The 25,118-nt window shown below is 38.7% G+C and overlaps 1 protein-coding gene across 2 annotated transcripts in view; it reads right to left on the reverse strand.

Annotated features, from left to right (window-relative positions):
* Positions 1 to 24,750, reverse strand: part of RIGI (RNA sensor RIG-I) — a 35,640-nt gene extending 10,890 nt beyond the window's left edge. Inside the window, exons 1-14 of one of the 2 annotated variants that reach the window (XM_077761851.1) lie at positions 24,555 to 24,750; positions 19,277 to 19,411; positions 16,185 to 16,366; positions 15,047 to 15,194; positions 13,890 to 14,012; positions 12,720 to 12,821; positions 12,151 to 12,304; positions 11,123 to 11,381; positions 9,129 to 9,291; positions 7,137 to 7,256; positions 4,942 to 5,099; positions 3,810 to 3,945; positions 2,740 to 2,888; positions 228 to 321 (exon numbers count right to left, since the gene is read on the reverse strand). In XM_077761851.1, coding sequence (XP_077617977.1) covers positions 228 to 321; positions 2,740 to 2,888; positions 3,810 to 3,945; positions 4,942 to 5,099; positions 7,137 to 7,256; positions 9,129 to 9,291; positions 11,123 to 11,381; positions 12,151 to 12,304; positions 12,720 to 12,821; positions 13,890 to 14,012; positions 15,047 to 15,194; positions 16,185 to 16,366; positions 19,277 to 19,411; positions 24,555 to 24,660 — 2,029 coding nt within the window. In that variant the 5' untranslated portion in view covers positions 24,661 to 24,750. The remainder of the gene's footprint in view (positions 1 to 227; positions 322 to 2,739; positions 2,889 to 3,809; positions 3,946 to 4,941; positions 5,100 to 7,136; positions 7,257 to 9,128; positions 9,292 to 11,122; positions 11,382 to 12,150; positions 12,305 to 12,719; positions 12,822 to 13,889; positions 14,013 to 15,046; positions 15,195 to 16,184; positions 16,367 to 19,276; positions 19,412 to 24,554) is intronic. The other variant, XM_077761852.1, reaches the window with a different exon arrangement.
* Positions 24,751 to 25,118: the final 368 nt, after the last annotated feature.

Below are 25,118 nucleotides of genomic sequence, written 5' to 3' on the forward strand. Positions count from 1 at the left end.
ATGGATTTCAGATTTCCTTTGCCAGTCTCTGTATGCTTACTCCTAAATCCCTATGAATGTATGTTTCACACACACATAAACAACATATATATCTATATATATATTTGTGTACAACCTCCTACTGGTTTTATTTGTCCCAACTGATATAACCATTAAAAAAGAATTTGAATATATTATAAATATTCATATAGGTAATATACTAACTCTAATTCATTATATATGAGTACCTGATATGTTCTGATTTGTTTTGCCTCGTCCAGTCAATATGCCAGGTTTTAGAAAGCTGAGTTCAGAATTTTCTTCAATCCATTTCTTCAAAGCCTGAAAATCAAAAGGAATTATCAGCTGGACACTATTTGTATAACGTCGGTATTAACCCTGAAATATTGCAAGAAGAAAAAAAACCTTTCAGTAAATAGTTTTCTGACTGACAAATCTGAGAATAAAAGCTTTCTGGAATTCTATGCAATCTTAACCATAATGGTTAAGACCTTTGTAATCCAATACAGTTTAATCGCTAAGATATTTTTTAAATGAAAAAAAACAATGCTCAGAATAGTGAGTGTGTAGAACTAATAGTTTAGCAAGATCTCAGGACATAAGATCAATACACAGAAATCAGCTGTAGTTCTGTTCACCAGCAACAAGCAACTAAGTACAATTTACAATAGCATTAAAAAACTGACACTTAGGTATAAATCTAACAAAATATGTGAAGAAGCTATATGCCGAAAACAATGCAACTGTGATAAAAGAAACCAAAGAAGATGTGGTAGGTGGCCTCTCAGGTGGTCTCCTGCCCTGGTCTTGTGCAATTCCCTCCCCTCGAGTATGAACTGAACTTACTGATACGCTTTTAATGAATAAAAAAATGGCAGACATGATGACTTCTAAGTTGATGTTATAAAATGACTTCGACCTCCACATTAGGCTCAGTCTCTCTTGGATCACTCACCCTAGAGGAGGCCAGCTGTCATGCTCTGAGGCAACCCTGTGGAAAGGCCCACATGAGTGAGCTCAGAAGCACGGATTCTGAGGCTTGCCAGTGGCCATGTAGGTAAGGTTGGAAGTTGAGCCTCTCAAGTAGCGCATTAAGATGACTACAGCCTTGTGAGATTCTGAGCTGGAAACATTCAGTTGAGTGGTTTCTAGACTCCTGATCCATAGGTATTTTAACATAATAGATGTTTGTTACTACCAGTCACTAAGTTTTGAGGTAATTCATTATCAGCAATGGGTAACTAATACAGAAGCCCTACATAAATGAAGACAGAGATAGATTATGGTCATGGATTGGAAGACCCCATATTGTTAAGATGTCACTTCTCCCCAATTTTATCTATTGATTCAATGCAATCCCACTCAAAATTTCAACAGACTTTTTCATAGATGTGAATGAGCTGACTCTAAAATATAAATAGAAAAGCAAAGTAAGATTGCTACAATGATTTTAAAAAAAGGAAGAATATTGGAGGACTCATACTATATAAAGCTAATCAAGACAGTATGGAATGGGTTAAAGGATAGATGGATATAGATGAATGGAACAGAATCAAGAATCCAAAATGGACCTATATAAATCAGTCAACAGATTTTTTTTTAAAAGTTACAAAGTCAGTTCAACGGAGAAAGGACAATCTTTTCAACATAAGAGCTAGAGTAATTGGATATCCACGTAAAAAAAGAAAAAAAGCATCTCAACCCATAACTCAAAATGGACTGTAGACCTAAAAAACGCAGAACTATAAAACTTCAAGAAGATAACAAAGAAGGGGCGCCTGGGTGGCTTAGTCGGTTAAGCGTCTGACTTTCGCTTAGGTCATCTCTATGTTCGTGGGTTTGAGCCCCGCGTCGGGCTCTGTGCTGACTGCCAGCTCAGAGCCTGGAGCCTGTNATTGATAACCCAGGCTTTGTAAAAAGTTTAAAGTTTCAATCTGTAAAAGGTACTGTTAAGAGAATTAAAAGACCAGAAGAAAATATTTACAAATCACATTTCTCACAGGGGACTTTTTTGTCAGAATATATTTTAAAAACTTTCAAACACTCAACAATAACATGGTAAACAACCCAATAAGATCCTACTTTAAAATGGGAAAAAAGAAGTGCAGAGACACTTCACCAAAGAAGATATATGTGGCTACAAAAACATGAGAGACTCTTAAATATGGAGAACAAACAGAGGGTTGCTGGAGGGGTTTTGGGAGGGGGGATGGGCTAAATGGGTAAGGGGCATTAGGGAATCTACTCTTGAAATCATTGTTATACTACATGCTAACTAACTTGGATGTAAATTTTAAAAAATTAACAAAAAATACACAAAGAAACAAAAAAAAAAACCAAAAAACAAAAACAAAGAGAAGATATATGGATGGCTAATAAGTTTGTGGGAAAATGTTCAACTGCATTAGTTGAGATGCAAATATAGTAAAATGAACATTTACTCTCGGGAGATACTACTACATGCCCAGAGAACGGTTACAATGTTTTTAACTGACCCAAAAATTTTTAAAAAGTATAAAGCCCTTGCTCTACAGGTACCAAGACTTACTACAAATCATTGATTAAGATACTGAGGTATTATTATAAGGGTAAACAAAGAGATAATCAGAGTAGAACAGAGAGCCCAGAAATGGCCCACACATATACGGGTGCCTGATTGTAGAGCAGTGAGCAAATAACAATCTTTTCAGTAAAATGGTACTAGGCTGATGTGTAATCCACAAGAAGAAAGAAGCTTACATTCACAAGTGCTCTGGTTTTCACAAAGAGGATGGTTCTACTCTCTGGGTTTAAGTGGTACTCCTCTTGCAAGATGAAGCAGAGATCCGTGAGTTTCGGGTTCTCATTGCTGGGATCCATAGAAACACTTTCCAGTTCCTGCAGCTTTTCTGCAAAAGGGGAACATTCTATAAGTGGCTTACAAATTCTAGAAATTTAGAACACCGTGACCCTTAGCTAGAGTTCAAATAATCTCTCAATCTTTGACCAGAATTTTAAGAGCAATAACCACTACTTTACCATATACATTAAATGTAGCAATAAATGTATACACATTTTTGCCCCAGAGCTGGTTGCTCAATGTTTAGCAGCACACCACTGAGTGACACATATGTATACTAAATACGCCTGTATCAGCCAAAATAAGAGAGAAGGAGAAGAACTACTTTTCATTTAAAATCTTCCTATAGTTTTCTAAATATGAGAGCTGTGGGATTATGGGCCATGTTGGTTTTCTTCCTTATAGAAGTACATATAAATTATAATCTCTTTAATACCACTAAATGCTTTTTTTTTTTTAAATATTTTTTATTTATTTCTAGGAGAGAGAGAGAGAGACAGTGTGAGCTGGGGAGGGTCAGAGAAAGAGGGAGTCACAGACTGAAACAGGCTCCAGGCTCTGAGCTGGCAGTCAGCACAGAGCCCGACGCGGGGCTCGAACCCACGAACCGCGAGATCATGACCCAAGCGAAAGTCGAACGCTTAACCGACTAAGCCACCAATTTTTAAACCTTTGTAAAATTACTAAAAGTTAAACCCCCCAAAATGCCACTACCTATTATAATTTCTATGGGATGTATCCTTTGCAAATCCTATTTTACTTCTTCAGAAGAAGAAATAATGTAAGCAACAGATTTTTTTCCCTTATATACCAGGTTTCACTGATGCTTAATAGTGCTGCTCTCTACATAGTATCTTCTTGAGCCCAGGACAAGTCCCTGAGCATCACAGCATGCTAAATATAATACAGCGTAAGCTGCCACTGGAGTCACCAGGTCCAAATGGTTTCCTCCTGTGGAAACAACACCCACCTTCAAATCTCCGAGTGAGATCTTGCTCAATCTCATCAAATCCTGCTGCTCGGACTTCAGTGAAGAAGTCTTTCAAGTAATCCAGAGCATCTTTCATTCGTGCATGCTCGTTGATAATGAGGGCATCATTATATTTCTGTTGAAAATGAAAACTGCGTTTCAGTGTGTCTCCAATGCCTAATGCATTCACTGTACTAAAATTCAATTAGCTATACTTAGCATGAGTAAGGGAGGAGCAAAATAAACTCTTCACAAATCTATTCCAACTTAGTTTTTCAAGATGAATGATTTCTAATGGAACTGCAATAAAACCTGTGAACCAAATATTGTTTAAAAAATCTGAATTAGCTAGGATCATTCATTAATTAGGATCATTTTGTATTCTAGAATTCCACCTTAGAAGAGAAAGAGGAAATTACAAGAAAAATACATGTCAAAGATTAAAAAACAAGAGCAAATCAATTCCCACATCAACTTGCCTCATGATTCAGACATTCAACTTAATTTCTTCATACATCCAGAGCCATTACTGAATTGCAACTGCTTCTGTTCAGAATGATGGCACTGAATATTCAATGCCTACACCAAATATTCAGTGAAATTCCTCAAATTCTCTAAATGCATAGAGACTGAGTGCATTTTCAAATACTTTCAACGGCATGATGGGCAGAGGTGATGGTTATTGTGTCTTAACTTCTTGGTTAATCAGTGAGCAACCAAAGACCCTGGATTTCTGAGCATGTGGCTTTGCCAAAGGTAAGACAACGTATGCTCAAGATAAGGTGACAGGAGTCACTTAATGAACTTTCAAGATGGCTGTCACCAATCACGTATCTACAATAACGGTCATCATTCTCTAATTTCTTTCAATCCCGTCAATCACGCCAATGCTAGAGGCATGGCATAGAATCCCAGCCCTTGTTTCCATCCTGTTCCTACTAGTATTAAGTTTCAGTAAGCAGAGAAGATGCTGAATGGGATAACTTTAAAGTCTGCTTCATAGGAACCTCTTGGAAAGTTCCTAAGTGAGTTCTTGAAACAGGGTGAAAAGTTGATGTTCTTTTGGCTACAAGAGCAAAGCTCCCAGTTAGATGCTACAACTAAAATATGCCTTTTCAAAGAAGCCACATACCCGCAAATGGGAAGTATATAAAAACAGTGCTTTACAAATCCTGCTCTCTTCATCTTTGTCAGGCAAATGAAGCACCGTGCATGCTTTCTGAACAGTACTGAGCCACTGTTCATATTTCTGTGTTCCAAATTCCCTATTTTGAATTTCAGATATATTTTCTGGAAAAAGAAAAAGGTTTTCATTATTCCATATGGTCAGTCATTTAAAGTTCTAAGCACGCTTTACCCTCTAATTTTCATTTTTTTAATTAAAAAGTATTTTTTAATGTTTATTTTTGACAGAGAGAGAGAGAGAGCATGAGTAAGGGGAAGGGCAGAGAGAGAGGACACACAGAATCTGAAGCAGGATCCAGGCTCTAAGCTGTCAGCACAGAGCCCAACACGGGGCTCAAACTTACAAACCATGAGATCGTGACCTGAGCCAAAGTTGGACACTTAACTGAGTCACCCAGGTGCCCCTGCCTGCTTTGGATTCTTATCTCCAGCTGCTCCCCTTCCTGCAGGTGACAGGACTAATGGAAGTCCTCATACTCTCTCCACTTTCCTGGCCATCACACATGCTGTTTCCTCTGCCTGAAACACACCTTATCACCACCACCCACCTATCCCCTATACTGTTGTTTTATTATTTCTTATCTAATTTTGGCTTTGTACAGTAGACTGGAAATGCCACAGGAAAGAAGCTATGTCTCAGGGTTCACGCTATATTACTATCACCTGGCATATGGCCTAGGACCAGGTGAATGATCAATGAATGAGCATGTTCAAGGAACTGCTAAATCAAAGGATTCAAGTATGGAAGGAGTGGCAGGTAAAACCGAAAAGATAAGTAGAACCAGGTTGTGCAGGCAGGGCTCAGAATGGCAGGTTAGACGCTTAGAGGCTTTGCTTATAAGGCAGAGAGATTCAAGCAGGATACTGACATGATAAAACTGGTATTTCAGAAATACCAACCAGGTAATAGGGGGGTTGAACGGAAAAGTGAGTAGGGGTGGGGAAACTAGCCAGCCATCAGTCAGAATAAGTCCTAAAGCAAGTTGTGAAAGAAAAGAAGAGGAAAAAAAAAAAGCAAATTAAGTATGAAAAAAGGTGAACTCACAAATTCAGGATCTCCAGGGCTGCTCCTAGTTGTGGAAGCAGCACTACCCACCAGGTACCTACAAGTGCACAAGCCAGAAGCCTGGCGGAAGTTACCCCCACTCCCATCCAAAGCCAGCAGGCCATGAAATCTGAATACTTCCTGTTTGCAGGGCTCTGCACAAGTCTCTTCCCTCCACCAACCTGTCTTGACTGCCTCTGTTTGGCTCTCTTTGTTCACTGGTATCCTTATCACCTTACCTATCAGTTTAAAATCCTCAGTTGCTTCCCAGGGCTTTTAGGAGAAAGTCAAACTCAGTCCTACCAAGCCTTTCCCCGTATGTCCCTTGCCTGCCTCTTTCTACTCACCTCTTTTCTACTATTCATGTATTACAAGTACCTTGAAATGCTTCCAGTTCCTAAAACATTCTCTTCCTTCAATGCTTGACACTTTTTCAACTTCATTTGATGGTTTCTCTTTCTTAACTTGGCTTCAAGATTTCAAGATTGTCTCAGGCATCACCCCATCCCAGGAAGCTTTCCCTGCAGCCCATTCTAGGCCAAAGTTCCCAACGTGCTCCCATGGCAATGAGTCTGTACTGCTGCCCACATCTGATTCTCATGATTTGACCGTGAGTTCCCTGAGGTTGGGACTATATCTTTAATCTTGCTATTCCCATTAGCTAGCACAATGAATATCTGGTGAATAAATGAAAGAACAGAGGAGAAGAAGAGAACTTTGTGACTTCATGAGAGAGTCTCAGAAGAACAAAGAATCAAAGGTCACCTCCTGTTTCAATGTGAGCCATCAGGGAAATGGTGGTTTCATATAAATAGGGAAGTCAAAACATAAAGCTAATTTGGGAGATTAAGAAAGCCACAAATTGATTTAAATATGGTATTTTTCAGGTATGTACATCAACAGATTTACTTTGGATTAAAAAAAACTGAGAGACTAAAGTAGAAATTATAAGGTTCCTCAATAACCTATAATCAAGAAGGCTAATCTCTTGATATAGTCTTGACACTGTCTGCACTAAAGCGAAAGCAAAAAGACGCTAAGTGAATAATACATGGTTATTCTTAACTGGAGAGAATACAAAATGAGATTTATCTCACCGAGAGTTATGGTGCCGATTTCACCAAAGATACTCTTTGCCAGATTCTCTGTCTCTCTCATCAGCTGAGATATGATGCATTTAAATCTGTCAGTAGTCCGTGATTCCACTTTCCTGAAAACTAGAGCCATCAGAGTAAAGTATTTTTCAGGAAGAACACATCATAGTTCAAAGTAGGCAGATGCACATCTTTCTCTGCCTCTGTTACTTCTTCTGTAAGACCTGAGGCCCCAAGCTCACAGGGAGGTAGTCTAAATAATATATCAAATGCTCAAAAACCTTGCAATAGCTCCCTATGCTTAATGTACTTAATCTGTGCTTAATGCACAGATTCTAACACCCTTATCTTTCATGGTCTGGGTCTAATCCAACTTCTAACTTCTGGTTTTCCTGTTACTCAACTCTACTTTGACAAGGCTGGTATCCATGTCATCTCTGCGATACACCTTTTTAAGCCTCTCTTCTTTGATCTTCTCCTTTCCCACCCAACCCTCAGAAATGTTCACACTGCTCCCAAAATTCATTATTGCATTGTTTCAGCAGAAACTTATTAACTACCTACCATGTGCCATGTTCTGGTGATACACAGTTGGAAAGAACACACTCTGTGGTCCAGAGAGGTCTGTGTTCTTAGGGGAGAAATATACGTAGCCAAATAACCACAGTAAAGTGCTGTAACAATAACTATGTGCAAGGTATCATGGAACACAAAAAAAGAATCTCTAATTCTTCCAAAGGAGGAAATGTTGTGGGGTAAATAGGGGAAGAGGAAAGGAGGAAGCACACGACGCACTTGAGGAGCCCAGAGGAATGCAACATGGTTGGGCTATGGGGGCGGGGGGGGGAGGGAGACGAAGCANAAGGGAACTTAACTGCCCCTCTCTGGCTATTTCATGTCTGTTTGTTCTGCCTTATATAGTCATATACTATCCCCAGAGCAAGGAGAAAGGCATATATGTCTCTTCTTCCTCTTTCCCTTGTTGGGTTAGTATAGCACTGGAATTTAATAAACATTTGCCAGTCAAATCTTTTTTTATTTTTTACTTTTTTTTTTAATTTTTAATATTTTATTTATTTCTGAGAGAGAGAGAGAGACAGCGTGAGCAGGGGAGGGTCAGAGAGAGAGGGAGACACAGAATCCGAAACAGGCTCCAGGCTCCGAGCTGGCAGTCAGCACAGAGCCCGACGTGGGGCTCGAACCCACGAACCGTGAGATCATGACCTAAGCAAAAGTCGGACACTCAACCGACTGAGCCACCCAGGCGCCCCTATTTTTTACTTTTTTAACATTTTATTTATTTCCGAGAGAGAGAGAGACAGCGTGAGCAGGGGAGGGTCAGAAAGAGAGGGGGAGACACAGAATCTGAAACAGGCTCCAGGCTCTGAGCTAGCTGTCAGCACAGAGCCCAATGTGGGGCTCGAACCCATCAACTGTGAGCTCATGATCTGAGCCGAAGTCAGCTGCCCAACTGACTGAGCCACTCAGGCGCCCCTCAAATCTTTTTTTTTTTTAAATCATATTCTGATCTGCTGAGGAAAAATATGATGAATTCAGATTAGCTTCATTTCAACCCAAATCATCAGATCCATATTCAATAATGAATGACCACACAGTCACCTCCTCAGGCATGCATTGCAGGGAAGGGCTGAGCCCAGTTCTTAATGCTGTGATTTTTCTTATCATCTCTCATTGTTAGCATCTTTATAAGAACCTTATCAAAAACACAGCAAAATGAAAAAAAGAATTTTATCAAACTGAAGAGTAAAAATATTTGTTTTAGGAGAGTCCACTCCTGAGGTTTATGCACTGCCTGGGGATACAGCTTAGCTGAGGAGAGAGGCGTGAAACTTAATTATTTAACCCCAAGTTTGGGGTAAAGTATTTTCTACTTAATGGAAAAGGCATAAATTCAGTATTCATCCAAATGGCTCTGAACTAGGAAACATAGAGGGTAACAAAGTCCTAAAGAGCATGATACGGAATTCCACTTACACTTTTGGGGCTTATAAACAATTTCTTCCAGTTCTTCCAAGTTGTCTTTGACTGTTGCTATCACTGATGTGTCAAGAGAAGCACACAGTCTGCAGATATATTCCATGGCTTCTGTTGTGTCTTTGGCATCCCCAATGCCAACTGAGGCAGTCAGCCCAATGACCTATGAGGAATATTGCAAATCATTAGATGTCTGAGAAACCTGCATACCATTTGCATAATTCCACATGCAACTCTTTCCTGCTAAAGTCAGAGTTTGTTTTTTTGTTTTTGTTTTTACTAATTTCAGAAAAACAGTATTTATTTTTTTCTGATATTCCCCATGACATTGCAAATGTAAAGGTCCCCATTAGGCTAAACATTGAATAAATGCAGGAACCACAACTCATAAGATGAACACGAATCAGCAAAGAAACCAAGAGCAGAAACCCTTTCAAGGAAGGACTTGTCTACTCTTGTGCCCCCCTATAATGTGTAGAACAACATACTGAACAGAAAGGGACTGAAATCAGACACAATTCCATTCTAAACTCAACCATGTCACACTGGCTGTGTGTCCCTGAACAAGTATCTTCAGCTCTCTTTAAAACTTGGGAAACTTGGGAAACAATAGCTATTTAAAATGGTAGTTGTGTGAATTCAGTAAGATAAGATTTGTAAAAAATTTAGCTTAATGGTCACCTAATCATTTAAATTCTACTCAAATAGTCACTCAGTAAATATTGAATAACTGACTCATTAGCAAGATATCTAGTTAGCCACCAATTTTTTTCTAGAAGAAGCTTTTAGAATTGTGATTCCTGGAGTGCCTTGGTGGCTCAGTTGGTAAAGCATCTGACCTCGGCTCAGGTCATGATCTCACGGTTTGTGGATTCGAGCCTGCATTGGGCCCTGTGTTGACAGCTAGCTCAGAGCCTGGAGCCTGTTTCAGATTCTGTGTCTCCCTCTCTCTCTGACTGACAGAGAGAGTCAGTCTTTTTTTAAAAAAGAAAAAAAGAAAAAGAAATGTGATTCCTACTGAATTCTGTGTATGGGTACAGGCTGAATTTCTTTTAACCTGCGCTTCCTAAACAGGTAGTTATTAGGGCTAGAGAGCTTTATACAATGTGATACTGGTATACCAGGCACCCTGAGTTCCCTCTTCCATTCCCATCTTGATTATTCTCAGCAAATAATCTGCCTCTCCTACATTTAAAAGAAAAGATAGATTAAATGCCAAGGATTCCTCACCTTTCCTGTCCCAATCTAAGAACTACCCTCTGTCTTAACTCCTCTCACACCCTCACCTCTGATGACACCAAAAATGGTGTCCCATCTACTCTCCCAGACTAATGCATGTACGTGTCTACTTATCGCATAACCTCTGGTCTCCCCTGACATTCTGTTCTATCAGTCATTCCCTCTATCCCCACTCTGCCTCACCTACTGCTATTTAATACTTCACATTCTACATTCAAATGATGTTGAAGAGCTTCACGGTTCTTCACTCTTGGGCGCACCATGTTCTCTCATACCTCTGTGCCTTTGGACACACAGCAGACTTTCCTGAAGACCATCCAGCTATCTAATTTGTACCCTCTTGTTAGGTTTTGCCTAACTTCTGTTGGGTCTTGCCTTACTTTCACAGCACAGCTTCTCTTCTGTTCTGACTACACCTTGTACCCATCTCCAGAGTGTGCCATCACCATACATTATGACATAGTTCATAGATGTTTGGCTTCCCATGAAACTTAAACTGTTTGAGGGCAAGGACTATGTCTTTTTATATTTGTATCCCCAGTGCCTAGCACAGTGCGGGGGGGGGGGGGCGGTGCAGGCGTGGGCTGCGGCATCTTTAAGTGAATAAATGAATCAATCCATCAAAATTAATCATGAGCTATACAATATGGATTTAGCACCTGAAAAGAACATCCTTAATATGGTCCTAAGAGTAAGTAAATAGGAATTAGGAAGGTTACAGCTCTTCTGAGGAATCCATCTGAATCTAGAAATACCTGAGGCAGTGGGTCTGAAGATCCTCCAAGTTTCTGATCTAGATAATTAAACATGATCATATTATAAGGATGCTGTTTCCCAGTGTTGTGACATTCATCAAATATCATCAAAGTAAAGACAGAGAGTGATGGAATAGTCCCATTTTTAAAGTTATTCACAAGAATCTGTGGAGTTAAAATGATGATGTCATTGTTCTCAACAATATGTTTCACTGAGACATTCTCAGACGTTGCTCCAGAAACACCTGCAACTTTGTACCTGGGAAACAACAGAAATCCCCTATTACCAACCACAATGTGAATGAGGAACCACAAAAATATGAAACACTAGATCAGAGCATCAATTGATTAAGCTCTCCTAACTCGGAAAGGAATCCGGAAACAAGTGCTTAGCACAGAACCTTACACACAGTTAATGATCAATAAATGCAAACTGGTTATAAGTGTCGCTAGTATATATTAATTCTTTCAAGTCATTAAGAAAGAAAATACTACTTAAAAGAGTAATATTAAATAAATTATGAAATCATTAAAAAGTTAAATGTGCCCTTTAAATGTAAACTTTATCTCCGGTCATTTTTTAAAAATTTTTTTAGTGTTTTATTTATTTTTGAAAGAGAGATAGAAACAGCATGAGCAGGGGAGGGTCAGAGAGAGAGGGAGACACAGAATCGGAAGACAGGCTCCCGGCTCTGGGCTAGCTGTCAGAGCCCGACATGGGGCTTGAACCCACTAACCGTGAGATCATGACCTGAGCTGAAGTCAGATGCTTAACTGACTGAGCCACCCAGGCACCCCTCTCCGGTCATTTACTCACTCTGTAAAAGCTAGCCAAAGGAGTTTAGGATTTCAAGTGTAGCTCACAAAATAGACTTGAATCCATAAAAAATTAATTATATCCAGATTATATAAAAGCTAAATCTACTATACATTTTTGAATCATGGTTTTCCCAAAACCAAACAAAGCTGAAAACACACCTGTTACATGAAACTAGAGGAAGAGAAACAGGACCAACTGTTATACCTACCCAAGTCTTTCAAAATAGTTTGAGAACACGGATTTCTGCTGTTCATACACTGGGAGTTGAATAGCAAAAAAGACGACCTTCCCCTTTTGTCCTTGAGGAAATTTTTTAAGATGATGTTCACATATAAGAAGTGAAACAAAGGTTTTTCCACAACCTTTTCACATACAAAGAAAAAGAAAACGTGTAACTAATATTATACTAAAATATTTCTGTACAAATGTGACAACTGTTGTCTCCCCTCAAACCACCACAATGACTGGTAAACTGGGAATGTGGATGGGTTAACCGGGGCAGAATTTACACCAGGACAGGAAAATATCAAGCTGCTTCCTAGGTAACATGTAAATAAATAGTCATGGCATAAAGTAACCTAAAAGAGGGCATTTTTCTTTGCCTCCTCATGTTCCTTAAAATACCTGAAGACTATATTACCAGGACAGTCTTCTCAAAAGACATATGGACCAAGGAAAATATTGACCCTCACCCATTTTGTCCCAGTATTCAATAAAAGACAAAAAAAGGGAAGCAAAGACAAAAGCAAACCACGTAAGTAGTGGCAATCAGCTTACCAGTAGGAGCACATATTATTGAGTTTTTGCCTTCCTTAGCAGGGAAAGCGAGCTCTAGTTGGTAATTTCTTGGCTTCACTGGAGTGTAAATATGAGAGACTTCTGTAATACAAAGGGAACAAAATTTCCAAGTAATTACTGCTCTGAGGAATCGAGGAAATAGCTATCTATCATCAAATAGACAGGAATTCTGACTTTAGCAAGAAGGACCTCATTTGAGAAAATGTAGAATCCTTGCCTCTTGTTAACCATTCTAGCATCTCCATTGATGTGAAGTACAGAATCCTCCCTCAATGACAAAGCACCAATGGCGAGAGTTTTTTTTTTTTTTTTTAAGCCACAAAGATTTCTTTCTTAAACAATCTTCAAGTCTAGTAAGGAAAAAACTAAAGCAAGAATGGCCTAATTCAGAGCAAGCAGATGGCCACTGGTTAAAGGAAATGCTATATGGAACAAAACAACAAATCCCTTCAAGACCTCTAAAAAGTAAGAAACTGTAAACACTGAATTCCCAAAGCAATTTCATATTGATGAGCAACCATTCTTTATTATTCTTCAGGCTCTCACATGGTATCATCTCTCAATAGAACCAGAAGTTCCAAAAAATAACCAGAGGCTTTTTCTCACTAACAGATAAACATATAGAATGTTACTGCTAGAAAAGACCACTGAAATTATCTATTGACTCCAACCTATTTTAAAGAAAATGAAAATTTCTAAAAGGTTAAGGGCCTTTACATGTCAGAAAAATTTAAAGCAACTTACATTCATTGATTTTATTCTGAAATGTCAGAAAACTTGTATCATTCAGTGCAAAAGTAATCTGTAAATTTTCTAGTAGTGTTAGCCCCAAATCACACTTTTCTTCTAACACTACTTAATGTTAATCAGAATTTCTTCCCTGGGATGCGTGGGTGGCTCAGTCGGTTAAGCATCTAACTACAGTTCAGGTCATGATCTCCCAGTTTGTGAGATCGAGCCCCACATCAGGCTCACTGCTGTTAGTTCAGAGCCCGCTTCGGATCCTCTGTCCCCCTCTCTGCCCCTCCCTATCTTGCACTGTCTCAAAAATAAAAATTTTTTTAAGACTATGATTTTTGGCACTGGAAGACATGTCCCTACACAAAATATCTGATGAACAGCATTATGGAAAAGAACAGTGTTGGGTACCTGAAGATGGACATGAGTTCTGACTAAGATTCTGGCATTCAGATTCTTCTTTGTAGAAAATCTGTATTTCAGAAGTTTCCATTTCATCATCCTCAAGAACTTTCACTTCAATATTCTTTGCATCTGTATGAGACCAAAAAACACCTTAGAAACTTCATCTAATCTGATTATTGTCTTGACAGCACAAGTCCTACATAATACTCCTAATACTAAAATTTTCAACTTCCGTTAAGATTTTGCACAACCACTTGCTTCACCTTCTAAAACAATTAAAAAAATCTTTTTGAGTTTGATGTCTCTATTTGGAGTCTGAACTCCAATGTCATTTAAGACTTTATTATTGAAAGTGTGGAACATGAGCCAGCAACTTCCAGAGCTTGTTAGAAATGCAGGCTCTTGAGTCCCTACTAAATCAGAATCTGCATTTTAACAAAATCCCTAGATGATTCTCATGCACACTAGAGTAGCAATATTTAGCAGATATTTATGTCTTCCATTCTTGACCTAACCCAAGAAATCAGATGTGTATTTATATAGACATTTTCCAGAACACCATGTGACTTAAAGAAGCCTATGAAAAGCAAAGAGCAGACACTCAGATGGTTTCGCCAAACTCAGCCTTTAAAACAATGCTCTGAGAAGACATTAGCTTCAGGAAACCACATGATGGCACAGAAATTTCATCACAACTCATTCTTTTTTTCAGTCCTGTTCTGGCTTAGTTCCTGATGGCTCCCAGGCAAGACAACCAAGCTATGTCTATTATGATTCTTGCTCTGAAAAGCGAGCAAGCCTTCGAGTTTGAAAGCTATTTCTCTGATAATCTAAACTCAGAGAGTGAGTTCAGACTCTGCCTTCCCCAGATCCTTTGGACCAGACGGGCTAATTCTGGATGAGAGCAGTATGCCCTGGTTAGTTTTAGGGGTTAGACACAACTGAATTACTTCTGCAGGCAAGTAGCCACTTCCCTCCCAGAATTCAACTCGCAGCTGCTCTCTCTCTAGAGATGTAGCCATGGGTCTCTGAAGGGTAAAATGCCTACGACAGTGAGTGAAAAATAGGAAGGAATGAAACAGGCCCTAAGTAGAACCACAAGAAGGGTAGAGCATGTTTTCAGACCTTCCCACCCTTCAGAGCTCTTCCCTGGAATATCCCACCTTTGTCCACAATCCAGAGTTCACTGAACTTGCTCTCTTCTCTCTCCAAAGCAAGTTTCAAAGTTTTGGGCCAGTTTTCCTTGTCCGATCTGAGAAAGCATTCAACCATCTTCTCTGCACCTGCCATCAACCCCTTGTTGGAACACACCTAAGCAAGACAACTGCTGTTGATCAGTCAATCATTTCAAAAGTTTTCCTGTTATGAGTTTTTACTGAAGAAATAGCCATTCAAGCACTGATTTAAAATCATTGTATAATATGGTTCAATGGGTCTGATTCCTGACCATGTTTGCCCCATCCAACATGGTGCCTTTTAAGACACTCTTTCCTTTGTCCTTGTTACACATGGTATCACTATGTCAAGCCAGGTGTTCTCACCTTTTTGGAGACCTTGTATCTATCAGCAGAAGCAATGTTAGGAAACAATCCATTTGACAACCATTCAAAACATGAGTACACTGGCATAAAGAGATATTTGGAAAAATATAACAAAATATTAACAAATGGTTTTTTTCAGGGCAAATGGGATCTATATGATTTTTATTATTAATCATAATTAAAATGTATTGAGCACCTATGATTATATGCCAGGTATATGTAAGTACATATATATATTATCTCATTTAATCCTTATGAAAATATTATGCTAATTAGGTACTATATTTCCATTTTATACATCCAGAAACAGAGGTTTAGAGAAACTAAATAACTTGCCTAAGATCATACCACAAATAGACAGGTGTACTAGGATTCTAACAAAATTTGTGTCCAAAGCGTGAATGCTTAACCACTAAACTCTATAGTTTTTCTTTTTATTTGCTAAACTGTTCAACTTTATTTAAATTTGCATAAAACATTATTTGCAAAAGTAGTAACAATTTTAACTGAAAATAGGATAAGCCTGAAAAACTTGTGACATTAAAAATTATTCAGTTCACAACTAAAAATACTATTCTAGGTAATTATGCCTTATATTTGAGGACTTTTGTGGATTTCAATGATCTTTCTCGGGTCTAAATCAGTGGAGAAGACAGAATACATTTCCCATGTTCAAATTACTTCCTCCAAATTCAGTATTTTATATTATATTAAATTAATTCTAATTAATTAATTATAGTAATTATAGTAATTAAATTACCTGCATAATTTCTTCACACTCCTGACTAATTAAACATTTAGATACTTCAGGAAGGATATCTTTTGGATTAACTGTAGTTTTAAATTCTGGTTGTAAACGCTTTAAAAGTGATCTATACTCCTCCAACCTTTCAATTTTTTGGAAATCCCAACTTTCAATGGCTTCATGAAGTCCAGAATAACCTGAAAAGAAGAAAATGGGGGCTTTTATGAAACCAACTAAAAGATATTTGAAGATTAACATCATATGATCATGTTTGAATGTACAGTGAGAGAACCCAAAAGATACCTGTAAGCCACCTGAATAATTAATAATCTTTCAAAAAGAAAACTCAATATTCATTTCAGGCACCCAACATTTTATTTAGGTCCTCTAACAATATTTATCATCTCTTAGGAGAAAGTGCGAAGGATAATGTGAAGTCTTAACATTTGGTTTTAGTATAAAATCTTCCCTCCAAAGTGTGCCTTGGATTTCAGCTACAACCTCTGACTCCTCTTCCAAGGAGTCAAAACATCATACAATTATTAAGTATCTTCCCAGTGCAATTGTTAACAATTTTAACAACTGTTAAGATTTTGCCTTTTGGAATTACGTCTTTAATTCTCGTGGATTCATTTTGTGTGTATACGTGAATGGAATGAGCTAACGAATAAAAATTTATTCTACATGGGTACGCAGGCTAGGGTTTGTTTGGTTTTTAACATTATCCTGTCTATAACAGCACACTGCAATTTATTAAAAGCCCCTCCATTACTAACCATCCTCCCTTCCAAGTGATCTCAAATATATCAGGTTTTCATAAATACAGGAATTTAATTGAAGGCTCTTTATTTCATTGGTCAGTTGGTCAATGCCAGGACCAACATTAAGCTGTCTTAGTGCCTATGGCTCTAAAATAAATTTTGTTATCTAGAAGGGGAAACTCTAGACTATTTAATTCTTCTTTAGGAATGTCCTGTCTATTCTTAGATCATAATTCTTCCATTTACATTTTAGAATCATTTAGAAATTTATCAAGTGCATGAAAAAGCATGTAGTATTTTTTTTTTTATTTTTTCATGTTTTATTTATTTATTTATTTATTTATTTATTTATTATTTCTAGGAGAGAGAGAGAGACAGGGTAAGCAGGGGAGTGTCAGAGAGACAGCCTCTGAAACAGGCTCCAGGCTCTGGGCTGGCAGTCAGCACAGAGCCCGACACGGAGCTCGAACTCAAGAACCATGAGATCATGACCTAAGCGAAAGTCAGACGCTTAACCGACGAAGCCACCCAGGCGCCCCAAGCATGTAGTATTTTTATTAAACTGTATTGAGTATAACACTTGATCTTAGCCAAAAGGCCAAGAAGCAATAATAATTGTAGTGAATACAAATATCAATGTTGAGAGAGCTGATATTTTTATGGTATCAAGTCTTCCTATCAATGTGCATGGGTATATATCTCCACTTCAATAGGACTTCTTTAATATGTTTCGATAACACTTCTATCATTTTCTCCATTCAGACTTTACACATCTTCTGCTAGGTTTTTCCCTAAATACATTACTCCTTTTGTGACTGTTGTAAAAATACCATTTTGTACTACATTTTCTGGTTGCTTCTGGTGGGTAGAAATGCAACTAATTTTTATGCTTTATTTTTCTTCCAGTAAAATTAACATAGTGTTAAATTAGTTTCAGGTGTGTAACATAATGATTCAATAATTCTATACATTACTCAGTGCTTATCACAGTAAGTGTATTCTTGATCCCCTTTATCTGTTTCACCCACCTCCGTACCCACTTCCCCTCTAGCAACCACTAATTTGTTCTCTATTTCTAGGAGTCTACTTTTTCGTTTATCTTTTTTCTTTGTTCATTTTGTTTCTTAAATTCCCCATATGAGTGAAATCATATGCTATTTGTCTTTCTCTGCCTGACTTATTTCACTTAGCAGTATATCCTATAGATCCATATATGTTGTTGCAAATGGCAAGATTTCTTTCTTTTTTATGGCTAATATTTCATAATATATATATTACATCTTTATCCATTCATCTATGGATGGACACGGATTGCTTCCATATCTTGGCTATTGTAAATAATGCTGCAATAAACATAGGGGTGCATATATCCCTTTGAATTAATGTTTTTGTTTTCTTTGGGGAAATAATAGTGAAATTATAGGATCATATGGTAATTCTATTTTTAATATTTGGGGAACTTCTATACTGTTTTCCACAGTGGCTGAACCAGTTTGTATTACCACTAACAGTGCACTAGGGTTCTTTTATCCTCCATATCTTCACCAATAATTATTATTTCTTGCATTTTTTATTTTGGCCAATCTGACAGATGTGAAGGGATATCTCATTGTGGTTTGATTTGCATTTCTCTGATAATGAGTGATGTTGAGCATATTTCCATGTGTCTGTTGGCCATCTGGCTATCTTCTTTGGAAAAATGTCTATTCACATCTTTTGCCCATTCTTTAATTGAATTTTTGGGGGGTTTTGATGTTGAGTTGTAGAAATTCTTCATATATTTTGGATATTAACCCCTTATTGGATATGTCATTTGCAAATATCTTCTCCCATTCAGTAGGTTGTCTTTTTGCTTCCTTGACAGTTTCTTTTGCTGTGCAAAAAAAGCTTTTCATTTGGTGTAGTCTCAATAGTTTAATTTTGCTTTTATTTCCCTTGCCAAAGGAGACAAATCTAGAAAAATATTTCTATGGCTGATGTCAGAGAAATTACTGCCTATGTTTTCTTCTAGGAATTTTATGCTTTCAGGTCTTCCATTTAAGTTTTTAATCCAATTTGGGTTCATTTTTGTGTATGGTGCAGAAATGCAACTAATTTTTGTATACCGATCTTATATCCAATACACTTGCCCAATAATAAACTCTCACAATAATCACCCTGTAGCTTCCCCTGGATATTTCAGGTGGGCAATTATACTATCTGACTGAAAATAATCTTTACATTGCTTCAGATTAAGAGGTAGGAAGTTCATGTGGATAGCTCAAAGGTAATAGCATTTCACTTTTACAGCATTTTGCAACAGTCAAGTAATATACTCTGATTTGTAAATAAGGAGAATGAACTAACCTGTGTGAGCCAGGGCATCCAAAAAGCCACGGAACCAGCCTTCTTCCTGCAACTCCAATAGGAGCTTAAGAAAAAGTGAGGCAGCCTCCATTGTGCCTTTATTGTTTTTCTCAGCCTGAATATACTGCACCTCATCTACAAACAGAAGCAAGAGTGACTCATCAAACTGCAGAACCACTAATCACTGGAAGAAAAACCTACAAAGGGTTACCAGACCTTCTCAAATGGGGATGGTGATTTTAACAAATCACAGTAATGGAAGGCAAGAAGGCAGCAAATTCTCTGTTCAGGCTGAGTATGCCCTTTCTTCACCAACTAAGTCCACCCTCCCATCCACTCTAGAAACTTCTTCTAGTTTGGTATGGAAGTCTGGGAACATGCTCTAAAGCAGTCTGTTAAAAAGGGAGTTTCTTAACAATGTGTGAGAAAGCATCCCCACAACAGAGGATTAATCATTATAAAGGACTGGATTAGACTGAAAAACAAAGGCTTCTTCCAACATTTTGATAATCTCTTGTTCAAAAGTCTGAGTTAATTGTAGGACTAAAAGAGTGTGAAGAAAGGACCACTCCATGGCATCTTCAATTACACTGGACTCAGAAAGCCGAGTTAGAAATAGATATTTTCATGGTCCTCTTTCTAGGTTTTTGCTTGGACGGCATGAAATATGGCAGAAAAGAAAAACGCAAGAGGAGCTAAACAGAATCCCAGTGAGACCAGGTAGCAGAAAACTATCCACCCAACTACTGGTGGTCTTGCTAACTTTGTACATGAACTCCATGTCTGGGGTAGTGACCAAATGGTTGCCTTCATATGACCTGACTTCGATAATGTCCCCCCACCCCCAACCCATTGTCAGTGGCACGTAAATTCCAAGAAATAAACCAGTTGTCTAACTGGTTAACCACTGTATTCTCAGAGATTAGAAGAGGACCCAGCACATAATAGATACTGAATGAATGAAGAAAGGAAAGGATAGCCTCCTTCTCTGCCAAGGTTTCTGTCTTGGGAACAATAAAATTAACACTTTCAACATGCAAAATCCAATGGTTTTTAGAGTTATGGATCCATCTCTACTATCTAATGTTAGTACACTATGAATAGTAAAGAGAAATCTTATACAAGTCACTCCCATCTCCCTTCCTCTTTACCCCAGGTAACCATTAATCTACTTGGGTGTCTATAGATTTGCCTACTTTGGAGATTTTATATGAATGAAATCATACAATATGTGGTCTTTGTAACTGGGTTCTCCCACTTAAGCATAATGTTTTCAATATACATCCATGTTGTAGCTTGTATCATTCATTCCTTTTTATTGCTGAATAATATTCTATTGTGTGGATATACTACCTGTTGTCTATCCATTCATCAGTTAATGAGCATTTAGGTTGTTTCTAATTTTGGTAATTTTGGCTATTATGAATAGCAATACAAGTGTTTATGTAGACATAGGTATTCCCTTCTCTTGAGTTTATACCCACGTGTGAGATAGCTGGATCATATGGTAACTCCATTTAACACTGTAAGGAATTGTCAAACTGCTCTCCAAAGGACCTATTCCATTTTACATTCCCACCAGCAATGGATGAGGATTCCAATTTTTTTTTTTACATATCCTTCCCAACACTTCTGTTTTTTATTTTACCTATCTCTAATAGTTTATTGTGGCTACAATAACAAATTAGCACTAATTGGTGGCCTTCAAACAATAGAAACTTATTCTCTTACAGTATTAGAGACCAGAAGTCTGAAATCAAGACGTTGGCAGGGCCACACTTCCTTTGAAGGCTCTAAGGGACAATACACCCCTCTTCCCTTCCAGCTCCTAGTGGCTGTTAGCATTCTGTGGTTTGTGGCCACATCACTCCAATCTCTGCCTCTGTCTTCACATGACATTCTCTTTGTCTCTCTGTGTCTTCACGTGGCTATCTTCTTATGAAGACACCAATCACATTGATTAGGATCCCACCCTACCCCAGCATGTCCTCATCTTAACTACCTCTATAAAGATCCTATTTCCAAATAAGCTCACATTCTGAGGTAGTGGGGTTAGAATTTCAACCTAACTTTTGGTTGAAAAAGTTATCTTTTTTTAGGGACAACACAATTCAACCCATAACATCCACCTATCTTGTCACCTACCCCAAATTCCCTGGGCACACAACTGTACCCTATTCCTTTGAGATAGTTAATCCTGTTCCTAGACCTCATCCTTGGAGCTGGGTTCTTACTCCCAGGCCTCCCTGTTGTTCGTTCTTTCCATAGGCATGCCACCAGCCATGACTGACACTTTGTATGAACGTCCAGCCACAGCTGAAACCTTCCCAGGGAAACTGCCTTGCTGCATCCTGGGGAGATTAGCATCACTCTGCATGAGGTCAGTCCCATCCTGCTGCTACCTAGCCCAGATATCTCCTACTGACGAGTCTACTTTCCTCAAAAGCACTGGGGGTTCAATGCAGGCAAAATTCTACTTTTGGCCCTCAGTATTTCCTACTACCTTTGCCATCCTGGCCACTCTGTGATGCCATACTCAGTTTCTCAAGGTAGAATTTCTTGATCTCTTTTCTATGCTTTCTTGGTCTCTTTACAGGCCGCTGACTAAACCACTGGCTCCACATAGTATATAGTAACTGCCTGAGGGTCTATCTTTTCCCATTGACAGTGATCATGGACATGCTGTATCCATTTTTACCTTCATCTTTGTATTCAAATCATCAGCAAAGTCTGGTTCATGTACGGTCCAGAAAATGTTACTGAATGGGTAAATACTCAGAATACTGCTCATCAAGGGCTCCTCCAAGATAAGAGCTAGTCTTAGACTCCAAAAGGCTATTGCAAAAAATGTGTAGCCCACAACCTAGTCTACCTTGAAACATCCTGGACAACCAGTGAATAGCAAAGCCCTGAAGTACCCTAGTGACTATGCAAGCTCTCCAGAAGAAACATGGCTTCAAATCTCCTTTCTCAAGATTCAACTAGTGTACAGTATCCAACATGTAGAGACAAAGATTATGGTAAAAGAGAGACTAGATATTCCTGGTGTAATTTAAACATATTGGTGTATCTGTGTGTGCATGGGGAATGATTTTGGAGGCATAAGGAGAGTGTGGATAAGCTCCCACTTATGGGGGGGTGGGGGAGGAATGAGTCAAAAAGTTTATATCCAGCCATAACACTCATGTCTCAGCTCTCTGACTGAATCCTGATAGAGTACACTCGTCACAAGTAAACTTTTTTCTTTCTTCTCATCTTTTTCTGTTTTCTGTTAGATTGATAAAGTTTCTCTTTCCCTATTTTTTTTTTTCTTGGATGCTTTGAAATCTCTGGATTCTATATTGGTTAACCAATATATCAAAAAATAGGGATAGAGAAACTTTATCAATCTAACAGAAAACAGAAAAAGATGAGAAGAAAAAAGTTTACAGATACATGTGCACATGATAAAGTCTAAAGAAATGAACAGGATAGATATAAACTAGTCAAATGATATCAGTTGCCCTTGGTAAGAAGCTGGAAATAAAACTTCTATTGTATCTTTAACACTCAAAAATAAGACATAGTTATGCATAGTGTTCTTTAGCTAGCTTTTCCTATTTCCCTTTAGGTATTTTTGCTGTGATTACATTATAACTACGAATTAAAACTAATATATATATTAAAAACTATGCTGCCTATGTGCTCCCATAGCACACTATGGTTTTCCATCAGAGCACTTACCACATTTTATCATTTATGGTGTATTTATTTAGTAATGTGCCTTCGTGTATGTATGCACTCTTATCTCTGTTAGGGAAGGATCAGTTCTATCACACTCACCACTGATTTCTCAGTTCTTAGCATGATGCTTCCTATTAGATAATATGTGTAGTAAGTGTATGTAAATTCTCTCCAGTACTAGCATATTGCCTAACATATATGAGTTGTTCTTTGAATGGACACACAGTGCAAGAAAAGAATGGGATTCACACCAGTTAGTGAGTGTTTCATTTATTCCAAGATTTCTAAAAGAGATTCTTGCAGGGGGTTATATTCTTCAGAGGCCCAAGCTACTCTGTGGTTCATTAGGATGTTACTTTGTTACTTCTCCCTGGGCACAACTAGAGAGCAGAAGTCTACTTTTGTTAATGGTATTCTTTCACTCCTCACTCCACAGCCCCCACGGTTTTGCACAGAAATCAGCACTTAAATTACCTGTCTGCTTGCAGGACATCTCCCAAAACTGCCTCACATCAGGAAAGCTATTTTGGCACTTGGAGCCGGAAAAGGAGTTGCCAGATCCCCTCTCTCATTTCAACTCCTTCTAGGCACCACCTCCCTTTTCCTCTTTCTTCAGAGCTTCTGCTCATCTCCCATACAGTGCACTTGGATGCAAATTTACAATATGGCATTCATCCATCATCACCGGTCTCAAAAGCTAGACAGAAACACCTGAATGGAAGCCTACACCCATTCAGTCCACAGAGTCTTGCTTCTCTCAAGCTTCCAGTCAATTGTAAGCACAAGTAAGACACAGCAAGAGTAAAGGTCAAATACTTTGCAGTTCTCATAGCATTGTCATCATTTGTGTACATCTGTCCTCACCAGTCTCCCACCCCCAAAATCTTTTTTAAGAAGCACCTAAATCTAATTCCTTAATTTCAATGTCAGTACAAAGCTGAAGACACATTAGACATGACCATGAGAGGAAATACTTGAAGTGGACAATGATATGTTTCTCCAGCTTTGAACCTGAATAGATGTGCACCACTACACAGGGCAGATCACTTCTCTGGGACTCAGTTCCCCATCTGGACCTCCAAAGACTCCTCTTGGCTAGCTCTAGTCTTAAATGTGGTGGGAATTTAAGAAACAGAACAGACATCGGGGAAGGGAAGGAAAAATAATATAAAAACAGAGAGGGAGGCAAACCATAAGAGACTCTTAAATACAGAGAACAAACAGGGTTGCTGGAGGGGTGTTGGGTGGGGGGATGAGCTAAATCTGTGATGGGCATTAAGGAGGGCACTTGTTGGGATGAGCACTGGGTGTTATCCGTAAGTGATAAATCACTAAATTCTACTCCTGAAATTATTATTGCACTATATGTTAACTGACTTGGATTAAATAAAATTAAAAAAATTTTTTTAAAATAATTTCTTTAAATGCTGTGGGGATCTGGTTCCTAGCTGGCTACATGTATTGATTAAAAGAAAGGGGGGAAAAAGGCAAGAGAAAAACAAGTTCTAAATTGTTTCCTTGCTTCAAGGGGCTAGTGCCGCTGGGGACAACTCACCGTCCTTAAACCAGGGGGACAGGTAGCTCAGGATATAGGTAGGGTCCAGAATCTTGATGACATAGCCCTGGAAGGCGTGCAGATTCCTCCTCTCCTCCGCCGTCATGCTGGTGGCTCAGCTCCCAGCGCGGTGCCACCTCGCCCGCGCCTCACTCCCTTTTAAAGCCCAGCAGCGGCCGGACGGATTTTCTGAGAAGGTATCTTGGCCCAGCGGAGAGGCGGAGCCACCGGGGAACCGAAAATGCAGAAGGGAAATGGAAACGGAAACTGAAACCGGAAACCAAAACCGCAACTAGCGGTGGGTGGACCGGCCGGCCGGTCGTGCGGCGTGGCGGGCAGCTCCCTGAAGCTGCGCTGCCCCACCCAGGTCGCTGCCTCCCCAACCGCACATATTCCTAAGGTTTGCCAACCTGCACGTACGTGCTCGCTCAACCCGGAGGGACAGAGGAGGACCCGTAGGAACTTTTTTCATTCTTGTATAGCAGTAAAGTTTCGATTCAATAAAATGCACAGATTTTAAGTGTGTAATTCCATGAGCTTTGGAAAATGTATGTGTTAACTGCT

The sequence above is a fragment of the Crocuta crocuta genome, unplaced genomic scaffold (genome assembly GCF_008692635.1).
Source record: "Crocuta crocuta isolate KB4526 unplaced genomic scaffold, BGI_CrCroc_1.0 scaffold204, whole genome shotgun sequence".
Classification (NCBI taxonomy): domain Eukaryota; kingdom Metazoa; phylum Chordata; class Mammalia; order Carnivora; family Hyaenidae; genus Crocuta; species Crocuta crocuta.